Source organism: Tachyglossus aculeatus, chromosome 16 (genome assembly GCF_015852505.1).
Source record: "Tachyglossus aculeatus isolate mTacAcu1 chromosome 16, mTacAcu1.pri, whole genome shotgun sequence".
In the NCBI taxonomy this organism is placed as follows: Eukaryota; Metazoa; Chordata; class Mammalia; order Monotremata; family Tachyglossidae; genus Tachyglossus; species Tachyglossus aculeatus.
Window position 1 is genome coordinate 14431871 of NC_052081.1, and position 19480 is coordinate 14451350.

General features: G+C 42.7%; 2 protein-coding genes across 3 annotated transcripts in view; one reads left to right on the forward strand and one right to left on the reverse strand.

The window, feature by feature from the left end:
- The first annotated feature begins 472 nt into the window (after positions 1 to 472).
- Positions 473 to 17667, forward strand: PRG4 (proteoglycan 4). The gene is made up of 12 exons (XM_038758601.1): positions 473 to 571; positions 4100 to 4222; positions 5082 to 5201; positions 7393 to 7539; positions 8413 to 8538; positions 9928 to 12423; positions 13487 to 13564; positions 15202 to 15338; positions 16145 to 16301; positions 16671 to 16883; positions 17061 to 17186; positions 17549 to 17667. The coding sequence occupies exons 1-12, from the start codon at positions 478 to 480 to the stop codon at positions 17644 to 17646; spliced, it is 3915 nt and encodes a 1304-aa protein (XP_038614529.1). The 5' UTR covers positions 473 to 477; the 3' UTR covers positions 17647 to 17667.
- Positions 17500 to 19480, reverse strand: part of TPR (translocated promoter region, nuclear basket protein) — a 55757-nt gene continuing 53776 nt past the window's right edge. For both annotated transcript variants that reach the window (XM_038757717.1, XM_038757716.1), the window contains exons 50-51: positions 18455 to 18553; positions 17500 to 17896 (exon numbers count right to left, since the gene is read on the reverse strand). In XM_038757717.1, the coding sequence (XP_038613645.1) occupies positions 17841 to 17896; positions 18455 to 18553 (155 nt within the window). In that variant the 3' untranslated portion in view covers positions 17500 to 17840. The remainder of the gene's footprint in view (positions 17897 to 18454; positions 18554 to 19480) is intronic.

The following is a 19480-nucleotide window of genomic DNA, read 5'->3' on the forward strand; positions in this document are numbered from 1 at the left end:
AAAGAAAACTCAGAAGAGTAGAATCTACTCTGCTCTTTTTAAAGAAAGTTCTTGTCAGTTTGCTTTCAAAGATTCAATTCTGAGGGGTTTTTTTTAAATTATCATTAGGGCTTGAGATGTCAACTGTACTTCTAATGATTTTTAACATGAGACTATTAAAATATTTGGTAAAATATTTTCCAAATGTGTAGCATTCTATGCAGGCTATTTATGACACTGAGTACATTTACTCTAATATCAAAATCTGCTTGGAAGACCAGAGCAGGTTTTTATTCTTGTTCTTAGCTAAAATGCATTTTCTTTGGATAGTCTTAAGGAAGGGGTATTTCAGTGGATCACTAAGCCTCTAAATGGCTTTTTTTAAAATTATTGAAATGATCTCTTCCTGTCTTACCTCAGATTAACTCAGATTTAAAGTGGTGTAACAGTGAAAGAAATATTTTACTAATGCGTTTTATGTTCCCTTTTTCAGGAAGAATGCAGACCATGAAAACAATAATGGAGTGGAAAATATTTTACATTCACCTGGCACTGTTTTCCCTTGTCTTGATAGAGGAAGCGTCTTCTCAAGGTACTCAAAGCAGTGAAGTTCTGAAGCAAGATTTTAGGAATTGGATTTCAATTATTATTATCCTATTTTGAATGTATTACACTAGAATTTACCATCTGATTTTATTTTAAGCGAGATGCAAATCCAAATGAGTCAATAGCTGTCCTTTCAAGTTTAATTAGATTTTGCTTAAAAATTATGCAAACAGCATAGACTGCTTTATATATATAATATATATTTATATATATTATATACACCTGTATACTATTATACTACTGCTTTATATATATAAATATATATATTATATATACACCTGTATACTATTAAATTTATAGCCTTTATAATCTCTTCCAAAAGACAAATTCTGAATGTTTTACATGAAGGTGTTTTGAGAGGGTAAGATAATCTATGACTAATTTCCCCAAAGGTTTAAAAAATCAGTAATGTGGACACACAAATGGGCATCCATTATAGAGTCCCATAACCGGCTTTTCTTTAAATGACCTGAGTTCTACCCTGTTGCTCTTTAACAGTCTCTACAGATGGATCTATGTGAAAATATTTGTTTTACTCACTATTGCAAGGGCACCTCCATTTCTAACAGTTGGGGTTTGGGCTCATTTCTGCCAAAAGTCATATCAGAGTTTCGGCATGGCTTCCTTTCGGGTATGAAATGCCGGAAAAATTAGTACTGGCATCCAACTGAGCTAATCGGATTCCTGTGGACTAAATAAACGATTGCCTACCGAAGCACTCTTCAGTAATGTAGAATGCTTAGATAGGTAGATTTGAGTGCTTTTCGCTTGGTGATTTTAATCTATCCAATTTCTCAAATTATTTCTGTGCAGTGGTATCAGGAAACTTTAGCTCTCAGCTTGGCAGTGCTAATTTTCATCCATAATAAAATTTCTTTTTCCTTTTTTCTACATTTCACACCCATTCCTCACTGAAATACACTTTATTTTGCATAAATTGAACTCTAAATTAGCATGTGATGGTAATGCTGATAAGGGCGGGCACAGCTTGAGTTCACTCTTGGTCTTGGCATTGTTCGAATCACATGTTGCCTGCAAAAATGATTTCATAAATGAATCGAAGGGCTGCATTTGCAAATTATTAGCGCTCCTTTCACTTGGTCTTGTCTGTAGCTTCCACGCTTGCCTCTCCTCCATCACCTCTGTTTCTCCCACCCAACCTCTCCCTGTATGTACACACCTGTATGTATACAGTGTTGGAAGTTATGCTTGTCTTGAGCGCTGTTTCTTTTGTTTCTCTAGGCCCTGCTCTGAGCCTTTCAGCAAATTTTAGACTCCCTCTTCAGGATACTGGTCCTGCAGACTGCCATTCTAGGGATGACAATTATGAATATGTAATTTATTAGCAAATTGCATATTTACTAATAAATTAATAATAATAACAATGGCATTTGTTAAGCGCTTACTATGTGCAAAGCACTGTACTAAGCGCTGGGGAGGTTACAAGGTGATCAGGTTGTCCCATGGCGGGGCTCACAGTATTATTTTACAGATGCGGTAACTGAGGCCCAGAGAAGTGAAGTGACTTGCCCAAAGTCACACAGCTGACAATTGGTGGAGCCAGAATTTGAACCCATGACCTCTGACTCCAAAGCCTGGGCTCTTTCCACTGCGCCACGCTGCTTCTCTTAGAGAACTCTTTCCATTTCAGGAGGGTTTCTAAGGTGTTATGCTTGGGTTGCTGCTTGAATTGTTTGAGGATAACTGTGCTTAATTGTGGTTTTGTCAACTGTGTTTTCCACAATGGGGAAATCACCTCTCCCTTATGCTATAATTCAGTGTGAGATTTCCCAGAACTTTTATGCTTTTGAATGTTCATGTAAAAGACAGAAATCTTTCTGGGTCAGACATGTAATATTTTGTGCAGCATTCATGTTTACCGCGTACCTGTCCAGTGTGAGTAGTTGATGGATTGTAAGTAAAGTGGATTCCTTTCCAATCCCCAAATCCCTCAACCCAGTTACACTGAGAAAAATCCATAGAGGAAGGGATGACTCTAACTGGTCCATACAATATAAATGACTATATCAAATATTTAATCTGCAGAGTAATATCATTGGTTTCAAATTTAAAATCCTATCTATCTGTGAAACCTCCAATGTGTAGTGAATGGTCGTCAGCTTTCTTGCCAATTTCCAACAGAAATCATAAGTGCTCTAGGGGACATTTTAGTCAGATGAAGAATTATAATAATAATAATAATTGTGGTATTTGTTAAGCACTGTGTGCCAGGCACTGAACTAAGCTGTGGGGTGGATACAAGCAAAGCGAGTTTGGACACAGTCCCTGTCCCACATGGGGCTCACAGTCTCAATCTCAATCAATGGGGAAGCAGCGTGGCTCAGTGGAAAGAGCCCGGGCTTTGGAGTCGGAGGCCACGGGTTCAAATTCCGGCTCCGCCACTTGTCGGCTGTGTGACTTTGGGCAAGTTACTTAACTTCTCTGGGCCTCAGTTACCTCATCTGTAAAATGGGGATTGACTGTGAGCCCCACGTGGGACAACCTGATCACCTTGTAAGCTCCCCAGCGCTTAGAACAGGGCTTTGCACATGGTAAGCCCTTAATAAATGCCATTTAAAAAAATCCCCATTTTGCAGATCAGGTAACTGAGGCCAGTGAAGTGACTTACCCAAGGTCACACAGCAGACGAGTGGGAGAACTGGAATTAGCACCCATGACCTTCTGACTATTAGGCCTGTGCTCTATCCATTATACCAAAATTAGATTTTGAAGGAAATGAGATAGCTCTTAAGTCAGGGAATTCTCCCTGCAGTTGATTCTCCTCAGTTTCCTGTAAGAAAAAGAGGCTAGTGGTTCTACCGACCAATGGATAGAAGGGCGAGGATCTTAGAGGTATAGTAGCATTTGTAGAAGGGCTCACTTGGTGTGGTGCATTGTAAAAGGTGCTTGGGAAGTAAGGAATAACTAAGTAACACATTCCGGGCCCACAAAGAGTTTACCGTCTAACAGGGGAGGCTAATGGGAGGCTGAGGGGACGCATAGGCAATGTGGGAAGCTGGCCTTTCCCTTGCCCCCACCGTGAGCTGTTAACCTCCAGTCCCCTCCACCTCCCCAAGCACTCCTGAGCTGGCTCAATCCCTGGCCCTTGACCGGACAGATATTGACCGGACACTGACCCACACAGGAGTGGCTAGTAGCCAAGAGCTAGGCTCACAGCGCTGATAGAGGAAATATCATCTCTTATGCTTTTGTTTGAAAATGAATTCTCACCCCCCCAAATTTTATGCAGGGATAGTAAGGTGTCCTTGCCCATCTAACCTCTCACTCCTAAGAATAGAAACATCTCCCTTTGATGCTCAGAAGGATCAAATGACAAGGCCATGGTGGCGGGACAGAGGGGAGATTAGAAGGCATGGCAGATCATGTCTCAAATGACCGAGGACCACTGAATTTGTCTTCCGGCCACCCCAGAATTTTGCTCTTTCCCCAGCATCCCTCCTCCGCCCCATATTGATTGGTTGACAATGTTTACACTGGCGTTGTGTAATTGTAGATGTATCAAGCTGTGCAGGGAGATGTGGGGAAGGGTATTCTAGGACTGACGCCTGCCATTGTGACTATAACTGTCAACACTTCATGGAGTGCTGTCCCGATTACAAGAAAGTCTGCACCCTGGGTAAGTTCTCAGACCCAGCAGTTCTACTGGTGAGCACTGCTCCTCACCGCCTTTATATGTTCCAGAGTGATTTTATGTTTCTTTTGCTTGTTCTGTGTCTCTTCCTTCATGGCATAAATGTTGCATTGTACTGTATCTAGAGAAGGCACCAAACCCTTTAATTACACAGGAAAACACCCCCACAATTGATGCCCAGAAGATAATTGAGTTGCTCTTTTTTTAACAAGTTCTAAGATTGCCATCACACACTGTGGGGGACCATTATGTATCTTTTAAGGATTAATTGCATTTGGCTGGAGACCAAGTCGTTGGGATGTTTTAAAGAATCACGGTGTAAAAATTTTGAAGTTACCAATATTAAAACCATATTTTAAAGCATGATTCAACAGATACTGCATGTTTAACATATTTACGACTGAGATCTGATTAAATTGGTTTTCTAAATCCAAGATTTTATTTTATTTTGTGTTGAGGATTTTGCTTTCAACATAAAAATGCATTTCTTCAGGGCATGTGAACTGAGTACTGAAGCAATTTAAAGTGTGATTTGATCTTGAAGCTGAATGAAGAACATTTGGATGTTAATCTGGAGCAGGGTCCATTTAATGCAACAAATCTTTAAATGGAGCCGGTTTTAAATAGTGCTGGAATGAAACAGAGCTTCTTATTGTTTTAAAGCAGTGTCAAGGGTGAATTACAAAATGGGGGAGGGTGAACTTTCTCCTAAATTGAAGATGCCGCATAGGGTGAAGTGATGGAGGAGGGCGGGTGGGACGGAGAAAGAAACAAGTTTCATTTTCGACGTGAAGAGATTTACAGATTGCGGTGCCCTGACCTGTTGTTGTTTGGCTTTGGGTAGAGCTCTCCTGCAAAGGACGGTGCTTTGAATCGTTTGTAAGAGGGAGAGAGTGTGACTGTGATGCGGCCTGTTCTAAATATGGCAAGTGCTGCCCCGACTATCAGAGCTTCTGCGAAGAAAGTAAGTGCTCGTTTTCATTTGGGTCCTCTTTCCGGCATTTTGCTAACTGCTTGCAAGTTTTAAAATTGTGTTCCATGGTGAGAGTAATTTGGCTAACGTGTTTTTATTGCCTTAGCTTAGCTGCCGGCATATAATAGCGCGAACTACATAACCGTTCAGGGGAAATTCTCTTCTGTAAAGAGAAAAGAGGGCAGGCCCTGCTCTCTCTCTCTCCTCCTCTTCATTTTTTAAATTCTCTTGGCAAGTGCTGGGCATCCGGTCTTGGGACAGCACGTTCTTTCGGCTTCGGTCTGCCGGTTCCAATTCGGGAAAGGTTAAGGATGACAACCTAACTGTTCCTTGCCTCTGTTCAGTTCCCAGAAGGCTGTCTTAACAAAGTATGTTGAAGCGTGAGGTCCCTACCCGGCCCAGAAGGAGTTTATATTCTTTTTGGGCAGGGAATGGATTTACTAACTCTACTGCCCTCCGCTTGGCCCTCAGTAAGCACTCAATAAATCCCACTAACTGAGTCTACCTGTTAATATCTGTGCTTTTGACAACAGTAGGTGAAGATGAGAGGCAGAATGATTCCTCAGAATCTGCATTTAAATGTATAGGGTTTGGCCAGCAAGATCACAGCCAAATCAATCCCATGCCCGTTTCTCTTCAGTTTATCTGTGACACTTTGGCAGTGTTTCCCTGTTTCTACTAGAAATATCTGAAGTTGTCGAGCCTGGGGTTAGGTGCCAGTTAGGAACTGTTCCAGTCTATACGACTAGCGCTTAGTACAGTGCTCTGCACACAGTAAGCGCTCAATAAATACGATTGATGATGATGATACAACTGCATTTTCTTTTTTGTCCGGTTCTAACGCACAGACACCAAAGGAAACTCAAACTGATGCAGCTTAGGGAAGAATCAGACAGAAAAATTGAAACAGCAAAATGATTACATTCAAAACCTCTTATGCTGCATCTTTGAAGAGGCAAATATTAACTGCAGAACCTTATTTCCTTTGAATATTGTAATTCCCCCAAGCGTGGAGCAGCAGAGAAAAACTGTGGAGTGTAAATCCAGTAAACCCGCAGAGTGTTTGCAACTCAGTTACTTGATAATTTAATTCGTCATCAATGGTATTCATTGAGCACTTACTGTGGGCAGGGCACCGTACAACAGTCAGTAGATACGTTCTCTGCACACAATGAACTTACAGTCTAGAGGAGGAGAACTTCACTGGGGGCAGAAACCCAAAATGGGCAGAGCTTTAGCTTTGGAAAAGCGGTTCCTTTGAGCTGCTTCAGATCAATCTATCAATCAATCGTATTTATTGAGCGCTTACTGTGTGCAGAGCACTGTACTAAGCGCTTGGAAAGTACAAGTTGGCAACATATAGAGACAGTCCCTACCCAACAGTGGATATCTGAAGAATGTTGGGGCTGAGCAAATTCAGCAAGTTGGCTGCTTGTTGTGGGGCTGTGGGATAGGGTGGAGGCAAGTGCCGAATGAATAAATGAATCACCTTCCCCTTGCTCCTTTGTGAGGTACCTTGATGTCAAGTTAGAGCTCAACCAAGAAATGGTGAAAAGGATAGCCTGTTCCCCCCGACACTAGCCTCATGGCAACACTTAGCTATGCTGCAAAAGCAGAGGAAGTAAGAGTGGCACTTGATTTGGAAGAGAACAGCAAATTGTTAGTTGACAGCTTTCTCAAATATTATGGACAATTTCTGTCCCAAATGATACTCTCATTTACAGATGCTTCATGCAGATGGGTTTAATTTGGCCTGAAAAAGCAAGATCATTCAGGACTGTTTGCATCTTTAGGCCACAATTATCTGGAAAACACGCAGGCAATATGTTACCAAAATCCTACTGGAAAGTGGGGTTTCTCCCCCACTAGCCGAGAGGATGAAACACGCAATTTGAACAATGTGGGTATTCTATTCCCGTGATACGAAGTTTCAGATAGACTTAAAATGAAGTGGCTAACCAACATCCCGTTAAAACCGACCTACGAATGGGACACCTTAAGAAAAAACAGCTATAATAAACTGGGGGCAATGTCTAGTTCGGTAAATTCTCAACATCTCACGAGTGCCCCCTTTTACTTCTGAAGTTTTGCCTCCTAGCTTCTACCATTCACTCTATGTGTGCTAATGATTGCAAGCTGGGTGCTAACTAATCTATTAACAGAGTTTTTTACTTTGCCTCAGTACACCACCCGAAAACACCACCACCATCACCTGAAACTGCACCACCCAAAACAACTCCTCCGGCCATCAAATCAACAACTAAACGCTCACCTAAAAGACCGAAGAAGAAGCCAAAGAAAGTGGTGGAAGCACAGGAAGTGACAGAAGGTAGGAAAGGGGTCACTGTTGCGTGATGGAGTATTTTCTCTTTGAGTCTTAAAAACCCTGGAGGTGGGCTGGAGAGCGTGGGACAGGAGCAAAGGTAGAAGCTATTAGGTGTATAAAAGGTCCACTTCACTGCTTAGCCATTTGCAAGTAAGTTTTACAGGTTTTAGACTTAAAATCGACAGGATAGGAACAGTAGGTAACTCAATTTAACAGCGGTTCTTTGGGTAAGTAGGCGTAACTTAGTAAGTTGAAATGTTTCGCTCTCGAAACACTCAGTGATTCGATTTATAGGGATGTTTGATCTCAGGAAATCACTGGCGGAGATGACAACCATAAAACAGATAGCCGGCACCTTGCCTTTTATTCTAGATATTTTGTTTTGTACAGCATTTAACACAGCAAAAAGGGACTTTATAAATATTAGACGGGTCCACTTCACTGCTTAGCCATTTGCAAGGAAGTTTTACTGGTTTTAGACTTAAAATCAACAGGATAGGAACAGTAGGTAACTCAATTTAACAGTGGTTCTTTGGGTAAGTAGGTGTAACTTAGTAAGTTGAAACGTTTCGCTCTCGAAACACTCAGCGATTCGATTTATAGGGATGTTTGATCTCAGGATCTCAGGAAATCACTGGCGGAGATGACAGGCATAAAACAGACAGCCGGCACCTTGCCTTTTATTCTAGATATTTTGTTTTGTACAGCATTTAACACAGCAAGAAGGGACTTTATAAATATTAGACGGGAGACGCCAAACACACTGGGATTCAGACCAGAGAAGATTCACAACCGGTCCCATTTTATCTGAACATCCTGGGTGATCATTCACCAATTGTAATAGTTTACCCCGCCACCTCTTCTATTTGGTTACAGAACGTTCGGTTTCTGAGAATCAGGAAACCTCTTCTTCGTCTTCATCCTCCTCTTCCTCAACCATTCGGAAAACCAAGTCTTCCAAAAATTCATCTGACAATTCAGAACCAAAGAAGAAACCCAAAGGTTTGAGTATTGATGAGACTCAACTCTATCAATACTGCTAACAGTGGTGCTGACTTTAGAGTAGTGTGATTTGAGGTTTAGAGTTTTGGTTTCTTAGTAACTTTCAAAAGATCACTGTGAAAATTCCGGCTGATCTTTAAGAAACCTCAAATAGAGGGACTTTATGATGAGATAAACTGATATAGATATGAGCAGTGCATAGGAAAATGGGCTTTGAAAGACCTGCGGTAAGGATTCTCTGAATGTGAGCCCATTGTTGGGTAGGGACCGTCTCTATATGTTGCCGACTTGTACTTCCCAAGCGCTTAGTACAGTGCTCTGCACACAGTAAGCGCTCATTAAATACAACTGAATGAATGAATTCTCCAAAATGAGAGTATGAACCATTAATCTTAGGCAGAAGTATTTTTTTCCCCTCTGATGGGGCATGTTACCTATCTGAATTACCAGTCAGGTTAGGAGCCTCCATTACCTCAGCCAGAATGTGAGCATATGGACAACACATACCTGCTATTAAAAACTTTGGGGCACGCAGAACTAGAACTAACAATAATAATAATAATAATAATGGCATTTATTAAGCGCTTACTATGTGCAAAGCACCATTCTAAGCGCTGGGGAGGTTACAGGGTGATCAGGTTGTCCCGGGGTGGGGGCTCACAATCTTAATCCCCATTTTACAGATGAGGTAACTGAGGCACAGAGAAGTTAAGTGACTTGCCCAATAGATCATCTGCCTGGTCATTTTCTCTACGACATGACAATTGGACAATTTTTATGATGTTGTTTGCAACTTACATACCAGGCAGCAACAACTAATAGTTGCCTGGCAAAACCGGGGCAAGGCAGATGGGACTTGTAATGGTGGAATAGAAGCTGCGGCATCACCCACGGCTCACTGGTTGAATTCCTGCCCTCTTAGCGCTGTTCTCCTGCCTCTGGTGCTACTGCTCCCCATCCCTGTGTCTCAGTGGAGCCCTTGCTATCGAGGCAGAGGTGCAGACAGATCGGCGAGAGTGGCCGGGGGTCTGTCAGGGACGGAGCCTATGGAAAGCAACGGGGAGGGGGCCCGGAGCCTCCCGGGACGACAGCGGCATGAGAAAACCGGTGACTGCTGGCATCTGAGCCACAGGATGGGGCTGGTGTGGTGCCCACAGGCTTGGGTTGCCGATGTTTGCTACCTGCCAGAAGCTGGAATCTCCTGCCACGGATTGTGATCCAGGAGTGGTCCAGTCGAAGCAGGAGGTTGGGGGTGTGTGTGGCGGGGGAGGGCGAGGGGAATGATCTGCCTGAATTTTCACACACTTCTGATGGCCTCTCTGCCACGTGGCAGGGAACATAGATGGTGTTCGGGGAATAACCAAAGCTGTGCTTTGTTTTTTTCCCTAGGACAAGATTCTAAAAAGAAAAGAACCACCAAAGACAAGCCTACCCCGCAGCCTCCAACTGTTGACGGAGGTGGAAGTGGATTAGACGACGAAGATTTCAAGCCAACTCCTCTTCCAGAAAGCCCTAGCCCTCAGCCAAAGGAAGCTGTCCCACCCACGAAAGCTACTACGGCCCAACCAAAGGCCAGCCTCCCACCGAGTACTCCTGCAAGTACAACTAAAGTCTCCCTTAAGGAGACATCGACGAGAGAGACAACGGCTACTACTGCTAAACAGACTTCAACTACAGCTAAGGAAACAGCTAGTACCGCTAAGCAGACCGCTGCCACAGGAGCGACACCAGCCTCTGAGGTTCCAACGCCACCTGCGGTTACGACGACGACGGCGGGCAAGGAGACCACCCCAGCAGCGGGCAGAGAGACGACGACGGCCAAACAAACGGTTGCTCCGACCAAAGTTGCCTCTCCCTCATCTAAAATAGTCACCACGGAGCCACCTTCTACCCCTGAAGACAAAACTCTAACAAGTAAAGCAACAAGTACCACTATTAAAGTAACCACAACTAAAGATACCTCTACCACCCCTAAAGTGACGACAACTAAAATCCCAACTACTCCAACCGAAGAGACAACTGCCAAACCTAGAGACACAACTATGACAACATACAAGATTTCTGTGGTTCCGAAAGACACGACTATGGCTCCAACAGAGACTCCTGCAGACCCTAAAGCTCCAACCACCCTGGCTTCAGACAAGACTCCGGCACCTAAAGAGACTTCGGTAACCCCTAAAGCCACAACCACCCCAGCTTCAGACAAGACTCCTGCACCTAAAGAGACTCCGGTAACCCCTAAAGCCACAACCACCCCAGCTTCAGACAAGACTCCTGCACCCAAAGAGACTCTCGTAACCCCTAAAGCCACAACCACCCCAGCTTCAGACAACACTCCTACATCCAAAGAGACCCTTGCAACCCCTAAAGCCACAACCACCCCAGCTTCAGACAACACTCCTGCACCCAAAGAGACTCTTGTAACCCCTAAAGCCACAACCACTCCAGCTTCAGACAACACTCCTGCACCCAAAGAGACTTTCGTAACCCCTAAAGCCACAACCACTCCAGCTTCAGACAAGACTCCTGCACCCAAAGAGACTCTTGTAACCCCTAAAGCCACAACCACCCCAGCTTCAGACAGGACTCCTGCATCCAAAGAGACTCTCGTAACACCTAAAGCCACAACCACCCCAGCTTCAGACAGGACTCCTGCACCCAAAGAGACTCTTGGAACCCCTAAAGCCACAACCACTCCAGCTTCAGACAAGACTCCTGCACCCAAAGAGACAGCCGTAACCTCTAAAGCTACAACCACCCCGGCTGCAGATGAGGCTTCTGCACCTAAAGAAACTCCTGTAACCCCTAAAGCCACAACCACTCCACCTCCAGACAAGACTCCTGTACCCGAAGAGACAGCCGTAACCTCTAAAGCCACAACCACCCCGACTTCAGACAAGACTCCTGTACCCGAAGAGACAGCTGTAACCTCTAAAGCCACAACCACCCCGGCTGTAGATGAGGCTTCTGTGCCTGAAGAAACTCCTGTAACCCCTAAAGCTACAACCACTCCACCTCCAGACAAGACTCCTGCACCCAGAGAGACTTCTGTAACCTCTAAAGCCACAACCACCCCGACTTCAGACAAGACTCCTGCACCCAAAGAGACAGCCGTAACTTCTAAAGCCACAACCACCCCGACTTCAGACAAGACTCCTGTACCCAAAAAGACAGACGTAACCTCTAAAGCCACAACCACCCCGACTTCAGACAAGACTCCTGTACCCAAAGAGACACCCGTAACCTCTAAAGCCACAACCAGCCCGGCTTTAGACGAGGCTTCTGCGCCTAAAGAAGCTCCCGTAACCTCTGAAGTCACAAAAACTCCAGGTCTAGACAAGACTTCTGCACCTAAAAAGACTCCTGCACCTTCTAAAGTCACAACCACACCGGCTTTAGACAAGGCCTCTGCACCTAAGGACACTCCTGTAACCCCTAAATCCACAACCACTCCAGCTCCAGACAAGACTCTGGCACCTAAAAAGACTCCCGCAGCTCCTAAAGCCAAAACCACCCCGGCTCCAGACGAGACTACTCCAACTGAAGTGACAAGTGCAACTGTAAAGACAAGTACTCCTAAAGTTTCAAGTAAGGAAATAACCACTCCAGGAACACCAACAATCGTTGGACGTCAAGAGGATCGTATTTCTTTGGCCGAATCGTCCGACCGCATCACCACTGCACCTAGAAGAATCCCAAAACCAGAAATGCCAGACTCTCCCGTTGGTCCCGAAGGGACCTCAGAAAGAGTGATTCCAGCCCTTCCAGAACTGGAGGAACAGCTTTTGATTCCAAGACCTCCGGCCTTCAATCCAATGGCTGTCCCAGGTGCTACGTTTATTGTGAGACCAAATCAAAACAGTGTCAGCAACCGAATGCTTTCAGGTACATAACCTCTTTTGCTTAATCACGTTTGTTGAAAAACTGAAATAAACCAAGATATTTAAAAATAGGACAGATCATCACCTCTCTGGGGCTGAGAACTAAACCTCTCTAGAAAGGAACTCAAGATTTCTTTCAAATTTAAGAAATTCTATTATTCAACATGAACAAAAGAAACATTACAAAGTGGAAAGGCCATTATGCTCAGCAATATAACTTCTTTCCACTCTTACATTTGGTATTTCATATTTTGGGTGAGCCTTTGATGCTTTGAGATTCCATTCAGATCTCAAAATTGTTGGAATCAACTGGGAATAGCTGTCCAGGCTTGGTTAGATTAAACCAGAATGCTCCAAGCTGATAAAAAAGTTAGCATTTGAAATTCTTCCGAGAAGAAAAGACACGATATGCTGGCAGTGAGCCCCAGGTGGAGATCTTGGATAATCCGTATGATTTTTTTTTACTGTCCCTTTATAGGGTTGGAAAGTTCTTAGAAAAGCTTTTTAAAGACTTTATGGGCAATGTTCTGAGCACAAAAATTGTGGGTCACAATGATTAAGTTGAAAGAACAGTAACTCTGAAAAGTTATCAGCAAGGATCAATAGGTATATGAAAATCAATTTGGTCTTTTGAACTAATTGGATCACATTTTAGTATTTTTAATTGTGTCGCCTTGGGGCTCAGGCCAAGTTCTAATCATGCTTTGTATAAGCAAACAAATCATTTTGTCCATAAATGGAATATTCCTTAAGAAGGTAAGCAGCCAGGAGTGTAGATTTCTAGCAGATTTTCAAAGAGAAATTACACACAGCCCAGATAAATGGTCTTTAAGACTATGACCTTAGGCAGGAAATGCCAAGAATTTCCCAGAGGCCTCCAACATCCTGTCTGTACTAATGTCAGAGAATCGGACCACTTACTGTTTTAGGATGTATGAAAGAAAAGACTACGAGCCCAGAACTAAATAGATGCTCCCCTTTTTTAATGGCGAGGGCCGGTCTAATCTTCAGCTGGGCCTCAATTTTGGCACAATAAATGCCTGATTGTCTTCTGTGCTCTGTTCCAGATGAGACAAATTTGTGTAATGGAAAGCCAGTGGACGGACTCACGACTTTGCGCAACGGGACATTAGTTGCATTTCGAGGTAAGCCGAGTATGGATTTTGTTCTCCCTTCTGCTACAGATCAGATAAGCGGCTTGTTGGGATAGGCACTTTCCAGGACTGATAAACCCCAGACATTTCAAAAATTCTTCTTATTTAACACAAAGGTAATCTTGAAGATGCATAGGAGAAATACTTTTTGGCAAGTTGAGTAATGTGAAAGGAGACTGTAAGCATACTGTGGGCAGGGAATGTGTCAACAACTCTGTTATACTCAACTCTCCCAAGCACTCAGTAGAGCTGTCTGAACCCAGTAAGTGCTCAATAAATATGATTGATTATGGAAGTTTATACAAACGCATGCAGGACATTCACAGGATTAATGTGATTTGGTCTTTTGTGCGGAGGTGGGGATAAGTCCTTATTGTATTTTTTGTAATTTGTGCCTGCTTGTCTCCCTTGAAGGTAGGTACTGTCTTCTCTCTAAGGATCCCAACATTCTAGTATAGTGCTGCACACGCATAAGATAGAGATATAGAGAAGCAGCGTTGCTCAGTGGTAAAGAGCCCGGGCTTTGGAGTCAGAGGTCATGGGTTCAAATCCCAGCTCCGCCAACTGCCAGCTGTGTGACTTTGGGCAAGTCACTTAACTTCTCTGGGCCTCAGTTACCTCATCTGTAAAATGGGGATTAAGACTGTGAGCCCCACGTGGGACAAGCTGATCACCTTGTAACCTCCCCAACACTTAGAACAGTGCTATGCACATAGTAAGCGCTTAATAAATGCCATCCTCATTATTATGATGAGATGCTCAATATACCCACATTTATTTGCATAACTGCCCCAGTCATAACACAATTTTTGTTCCATTAAAACATGGTTGGGGCAATTTTGTGGGTCACCTAAGAAGTCTAGCAATGAAAGGGGGAGAAAAAAAGAGGGGAGAAGGACTACATTTCTTACTTCTTTTGCATTCTCCCAACTGCTGCATAAAATGGGAACTCTAAGTTAACATCACAACAGGGAAGAGTTGTCATGTTCTCATTTTCCTTATCCTGTTCAAAAGGCTATCACTGCTTTCAGTTATGTGATACAAAAAAATATTTTATTTCCTCCACCAAAATCAGGGTGGGGGCAATTATAGTATACGAAAGATGATTAATGTTTTTCGAATCTATTCAATTGTATGCTACTAAAGATTGTGAGCTATATGGCATTGTTTTCACTGCTTTTAAAACAAATACAAATGCCATTCTTCTTTTGAGGCCTTGGAAGTTTTAACCCTCCATAACCTATTATTCTCTGAAACATTCATATGAGGAGGTTAAGGGCTCATGTATTTCTGATTTGCAGTGACAGATACACAATTCAATTGTATTTATTGAGCACTTACTGTGTGCACAGCACTGTACTAAGCGCTTAGCACAATGCCAGATTTGTCTAAAAGTCATTGCTCTTGTTGGTAGCAGTAGTGCCATAAACTCTTTCCTTTTTCAAATGAAATCCAATATTCAATCTGAAAAGGAGCCCTGAAAATAGTGAGCATCTGATTCCCAACCATCACCCTAAAAATAAGTGAAGATGTCTTTGTGTTTATAGGAATATTTTACTGCAGGTGGCCTTAGGTAGAGATGTAAACAGGATATTTTCTAGAGACTGACTCTTAGCCTTTATTTTCAGGTCATTACTTCTGGATGCTGAATCCATTCACTCCTCCATCACCACCTCGTAGAATTACGGAGGTCTGGGGCATTCCCTCCCCCATTGATACAGTTTTTACGAGATGCAACTGTGAAGGAAAAACGTTTTTCTTTAAGGTGAGGAAAGTAACTTGCCTCATTAGTTAACTGCTGTTGAGCAGATGAAACGAAGTGCGGGTATGAACCTTGGTCAATTTACAAGCATAGATTTTGGGGCAAATCTAAACGAGAGAGATGTATTAGTAATGTGGTAGAATAGATGGTGTGCAACTACCTAGCAAAAGATTCTGGTCTCCCGCTGTGTGTTTTCACTCGGCATTTTGCCTAGAAAGTGATTGGGGAATGATCTTTTGACAACGCAAGCCTGCCAGAGTTTGGCGGGCCCTATCACTCAAGAAACTGCTCGCTACCCTTAGTAAGTGCTCCATGAATACCGTTGTTTTCGATTCTTTAGCTTGAACTTTTGCAAGAATGTAACCCTTCCATTATAGGAAGCCTGGGAGTCAGAAGGACCTGAATTCTAATCCCAACTCCACTTTGCTGTGTGAACTTGGGCAAGTCACCTGACTTTTCTGGACCTCAGTTACCTTATTTCTAAAATAGGGATTAAGACTGAGAGTCTCATGTGGGACAGGGACTTTGTCCAACCCGATGTGCTTGTATCTAACCCAGAGCTTAGTACAGTGCCTGGCTTAATATCGCAATTATTACTATTAAAAGCAATGACTGCTGTAGCAGTTAACTTCTGCTATACTTGTGCTAAGGGTTATAAAGATCCGAGAGCTTGTGTTCACATTTGATCACTGTTTTATATATAAATGGGGGTATTTTACTTCATTAAGATGTGTTGATTTTTATGTAAATTATTCTCCTCCAAGTCCCAGTACTTTCATTATATTTAGTTTTCTGTTTTAAATCATTAGGACTCTCAGTACTGGCGTTTCACCAATGATGTAAAAGACGCGGGCTACCCGAAACAAATCTTTAAAGGATTTGGAGGACTAAATGGAAAAATATTGGCAGCTCTCTCAATAGCTAAACACAAAAACAGGCCTGAATCGGTGTATTTTTTCAAAAGAGGTATGTGTCTACTTGGACCTTTTACCAACGTCTCTTTGATGATCAGGAAGCAGTAAAATTGCAAATGGTGACCTTTTGGGAAATATTTAAGTATTTTACCTGATATGATTGACACCCTGAATTGTTTTAGGGTGCTCTTCCCCCTACAGTCATTTGAAATGGCAAATAAACAAGGGAGAAAACTGTAGCCTTACTGTGTTAATATACAAGACATTTCCATGTAAACCCATTTTAGATACCATCACCAGGCTCAGTGAAAACCCCACCAAAAAAACCACTTCCATCTTCTTTCTAAGCCTTTAAAAGTGTTGTATTCCTTTCCTATCGTATCTAAATTTTTTCATTCAATACACCATTTCTGTATGTTAGGTGGCAGTGTGCAACAGTATACCTATCAGCACGAGCCCACCAAAAAATGTACCAGGCAGAGACCTGCTGTAACCTATCCGATTTATGGACAAACTACCTTGGTCAGAAGACGTCGCTATGACCGGGATGTATCTCCATACCAAACGTACCGCCACACCATCAGAATCAACTATCCACCCAGCTATCAAACGGTCAAAATCAGCTACCCAGTAGGTAAGGTGAACGTGCTTACTTAAATTTACCTGTGTAAAAGTCAAAAGAGAGTGTACTACACTAAAGTAACCACTACTATGGTTAACTCCCTTTTGTATGTGTGAGTGAGAAAGGGGAAGAGGAGGAAGGATGCAATATTCAAGATCTATTATTCTAATTTTAATATTCCTCATTCAGGTGTCCTACATAATGAAGTAAAAATGCATACACAGTGGAGTGGATTTCCCAAAGTCATAACCTCAGCTATCGCACTGCCCAACCCCAGAAAACCTGATGGCTATGATTACTACTCATTTTCTAAAGGTAAGCGCTCCAGAGAAACGAGAGTTCTGCGTGGATGCAGAAAAGCAGTCTCTAGCAAAGGCTGGTGTGAGAAATAAACAATCTTTTGAATGTGTTGGGCAGAATAAATAAAACCTTGTTGTCTAGGCTGTACCTTTGCCTAGATATGCTTTCTTTGAAAAAATGTTAGGGAAAATTGCCAAAAAAAAAATCTTAAATGGCTCTGCATAGTAAGTGAGAAAACAAAATTGGTTACTTATGGGATGGTTTTAAGCTCAAGACTACAGAGATCTGTTGCATGCATTTTGTGAAAACACATCACCTAGTCGCCAAGTTCCTCTTTAAAGGATATTTTATTTCTATTCTTTCTCTCTCCATTATAGATCAATACTACAGCATCGATGTGCCTACCCGAACAGCAAGAGCTATCACAACACGCTCGGGGCAGACATTAGCAAAGGCGTGGTACAACTGTCCTTGACAGACACATTGTAGGGTTGTTGACTTGAAGGAGAAGCAACACCTTCCACTAAAGAGTCTAATTTTATTAATAAAGGGGTTGAAATGTTTGCATACCGATTTAAGTATAAAATGCTTTGACACGCAGCAGTAAATCACTCTAAAAGAAAGCCGATTCGCCACTCTTATTCACAGCTCTGGAGATATTTTACAGGATTAACTAATATTCCCTCTGTTTAGTCCACCTCTGCCTCCCATTGCATGGGTAACACCTGCAAGTAGAAAAAGAAAAATGTCCTTTCAGTCAGCTAATCCCCATTACCGCTTGATTTTTTAAATTCACAGCTCCAGTTGGATTCAGGACCATAAAGGTAATAATAATAATAATGACAGCATTTATTAAGCGCTTACTATGTGCAAAGCACTGTTTTAAGCACTGGGGAGGTTATAAGGTGATCAGGTTGTCCCACTTGGGGCTCACAGTCTTAATCCCCATTTTTACAGATGAAGTAATTGAGGGACAGAGAAGAAGTGACATGCCCAAAGTCACACAGCTGACAAGTGGCGGAGCTGGGATTTGAACCCATGACCTCTGACTCCAAAGCCCAGGCTCTTTCCACTGAGCCACGCTGCTTCGGTAAAAATGCTTTAAATTAGAGGGGCCACAGTTTAGTAAGTTGCTATAAGGAACAGTGCACTAAATTACATACGAGTCAAAAACATTTTTTAAAATTCATTTAACCTGCCACCAGTGCTCAAGCTGGTTGAGAGCTGCCTGTTTCCCTCTCCCGGTAAGACCTGAGCCTCGCGCAGCCTTCAGAGAAACCCACCTCTCTGACGATTAAACTGACGACCACGGACTCCGGTTCTCAGTGTTTGTGGCTGAAGCCTTACTCGCCTGAAAGGCTTTGGTTGACTAGTGCTGGTATCTACAGAAAAAACAAGACAAAAATCAGTTGAACAGCGGGTGAAGCAGTTTAGAAGTACGTGCGTTAATGTCAAATGCAGTTGCCCGACAGCTTTCACCATTTAGCAATTATTTAACCAGTAACTATTTTTAATTGGAAAAAAAATTAAAGTAGATTTAACAAAAGCAATGTTTAGCTTTTTATTCTTTCCTGTTACCAAGCATGGTGATTTTCATGTTGCATTGACAATCCTAGTGAACAAAGCATAATGGATGTTGAGGAACCCCCCGCCACCCCCCATTCTGGGGTTTTGTTTACTGCCTGTTTAGCAGCTTAAGTTTATTTCTGGGTCAGTATTCTGCCCAAAGAAAGCACTCAATACATACCATTGATTGGTTTAGGTGATTTTCCTCCCTTGAGAAATGGAAGGGAAGCACTTTCAAACCACAGCTTTAAGGGCTAATTACAAAGTACAATCAATTCAACGATTAATTACAGAACCCACGTATTAACCGACAAAGAGGAAGGCAACATTCATTCTGCATAGCCTGGATTTTACTAACCAAACATTTTCTGACCTTCCCAAGTTAGTTGTTATGCACTGGAGTAGGTACAAATCTGAAGGATGAGTGACCATCTCTACACTGCAGTAGCCAAGGACTTAATACTTCCTCACAGAAATACCTTGACCTCATCACCCAGTGCATTTCTAAGCTGCAGTTGTTCAGTGGCAGAATCCCAGGTGCTGCTGGAGCTTCCTGTCATATGCCGTGTCTGCTTCCAAGACCGGCCCAGCCAGAAGAAATTTTCACTTGTAAATTATTTTCTCTGTCTGAACTAGGCCTGAAGTAAAAAAGCAGCTTGCGGGGAGGTAATGTGGGGATTTATCTTAAACTAAACCCCTTCCTGCTGATCCTCAGGCTTGGCGGCCGAGGCAGTTTTGAACCT

Coding starts and splice junctions, on each gene's coding strand:
- PRG4 (XM_038758601.1), top strand. CDS start 478: ATGCAGACCATGAAAACAATAATGGAGTGGAAAATATTTTACATTCAC. Junction 572..4,099: donor AGAGGAAGCGTCTTCTCAAG/GTACTCAAAGCA, acceptor GTGTAATTGTAG/ATGTATCAAGCTGTGCAGGG. Junction 16,302..16,670: donor GGTGTATTTTTTCAAAAGAG/GTATGTGTCTAC, acceptor TCTGTATGTTAG/GTGGCAGTGTGCAACAGTAT.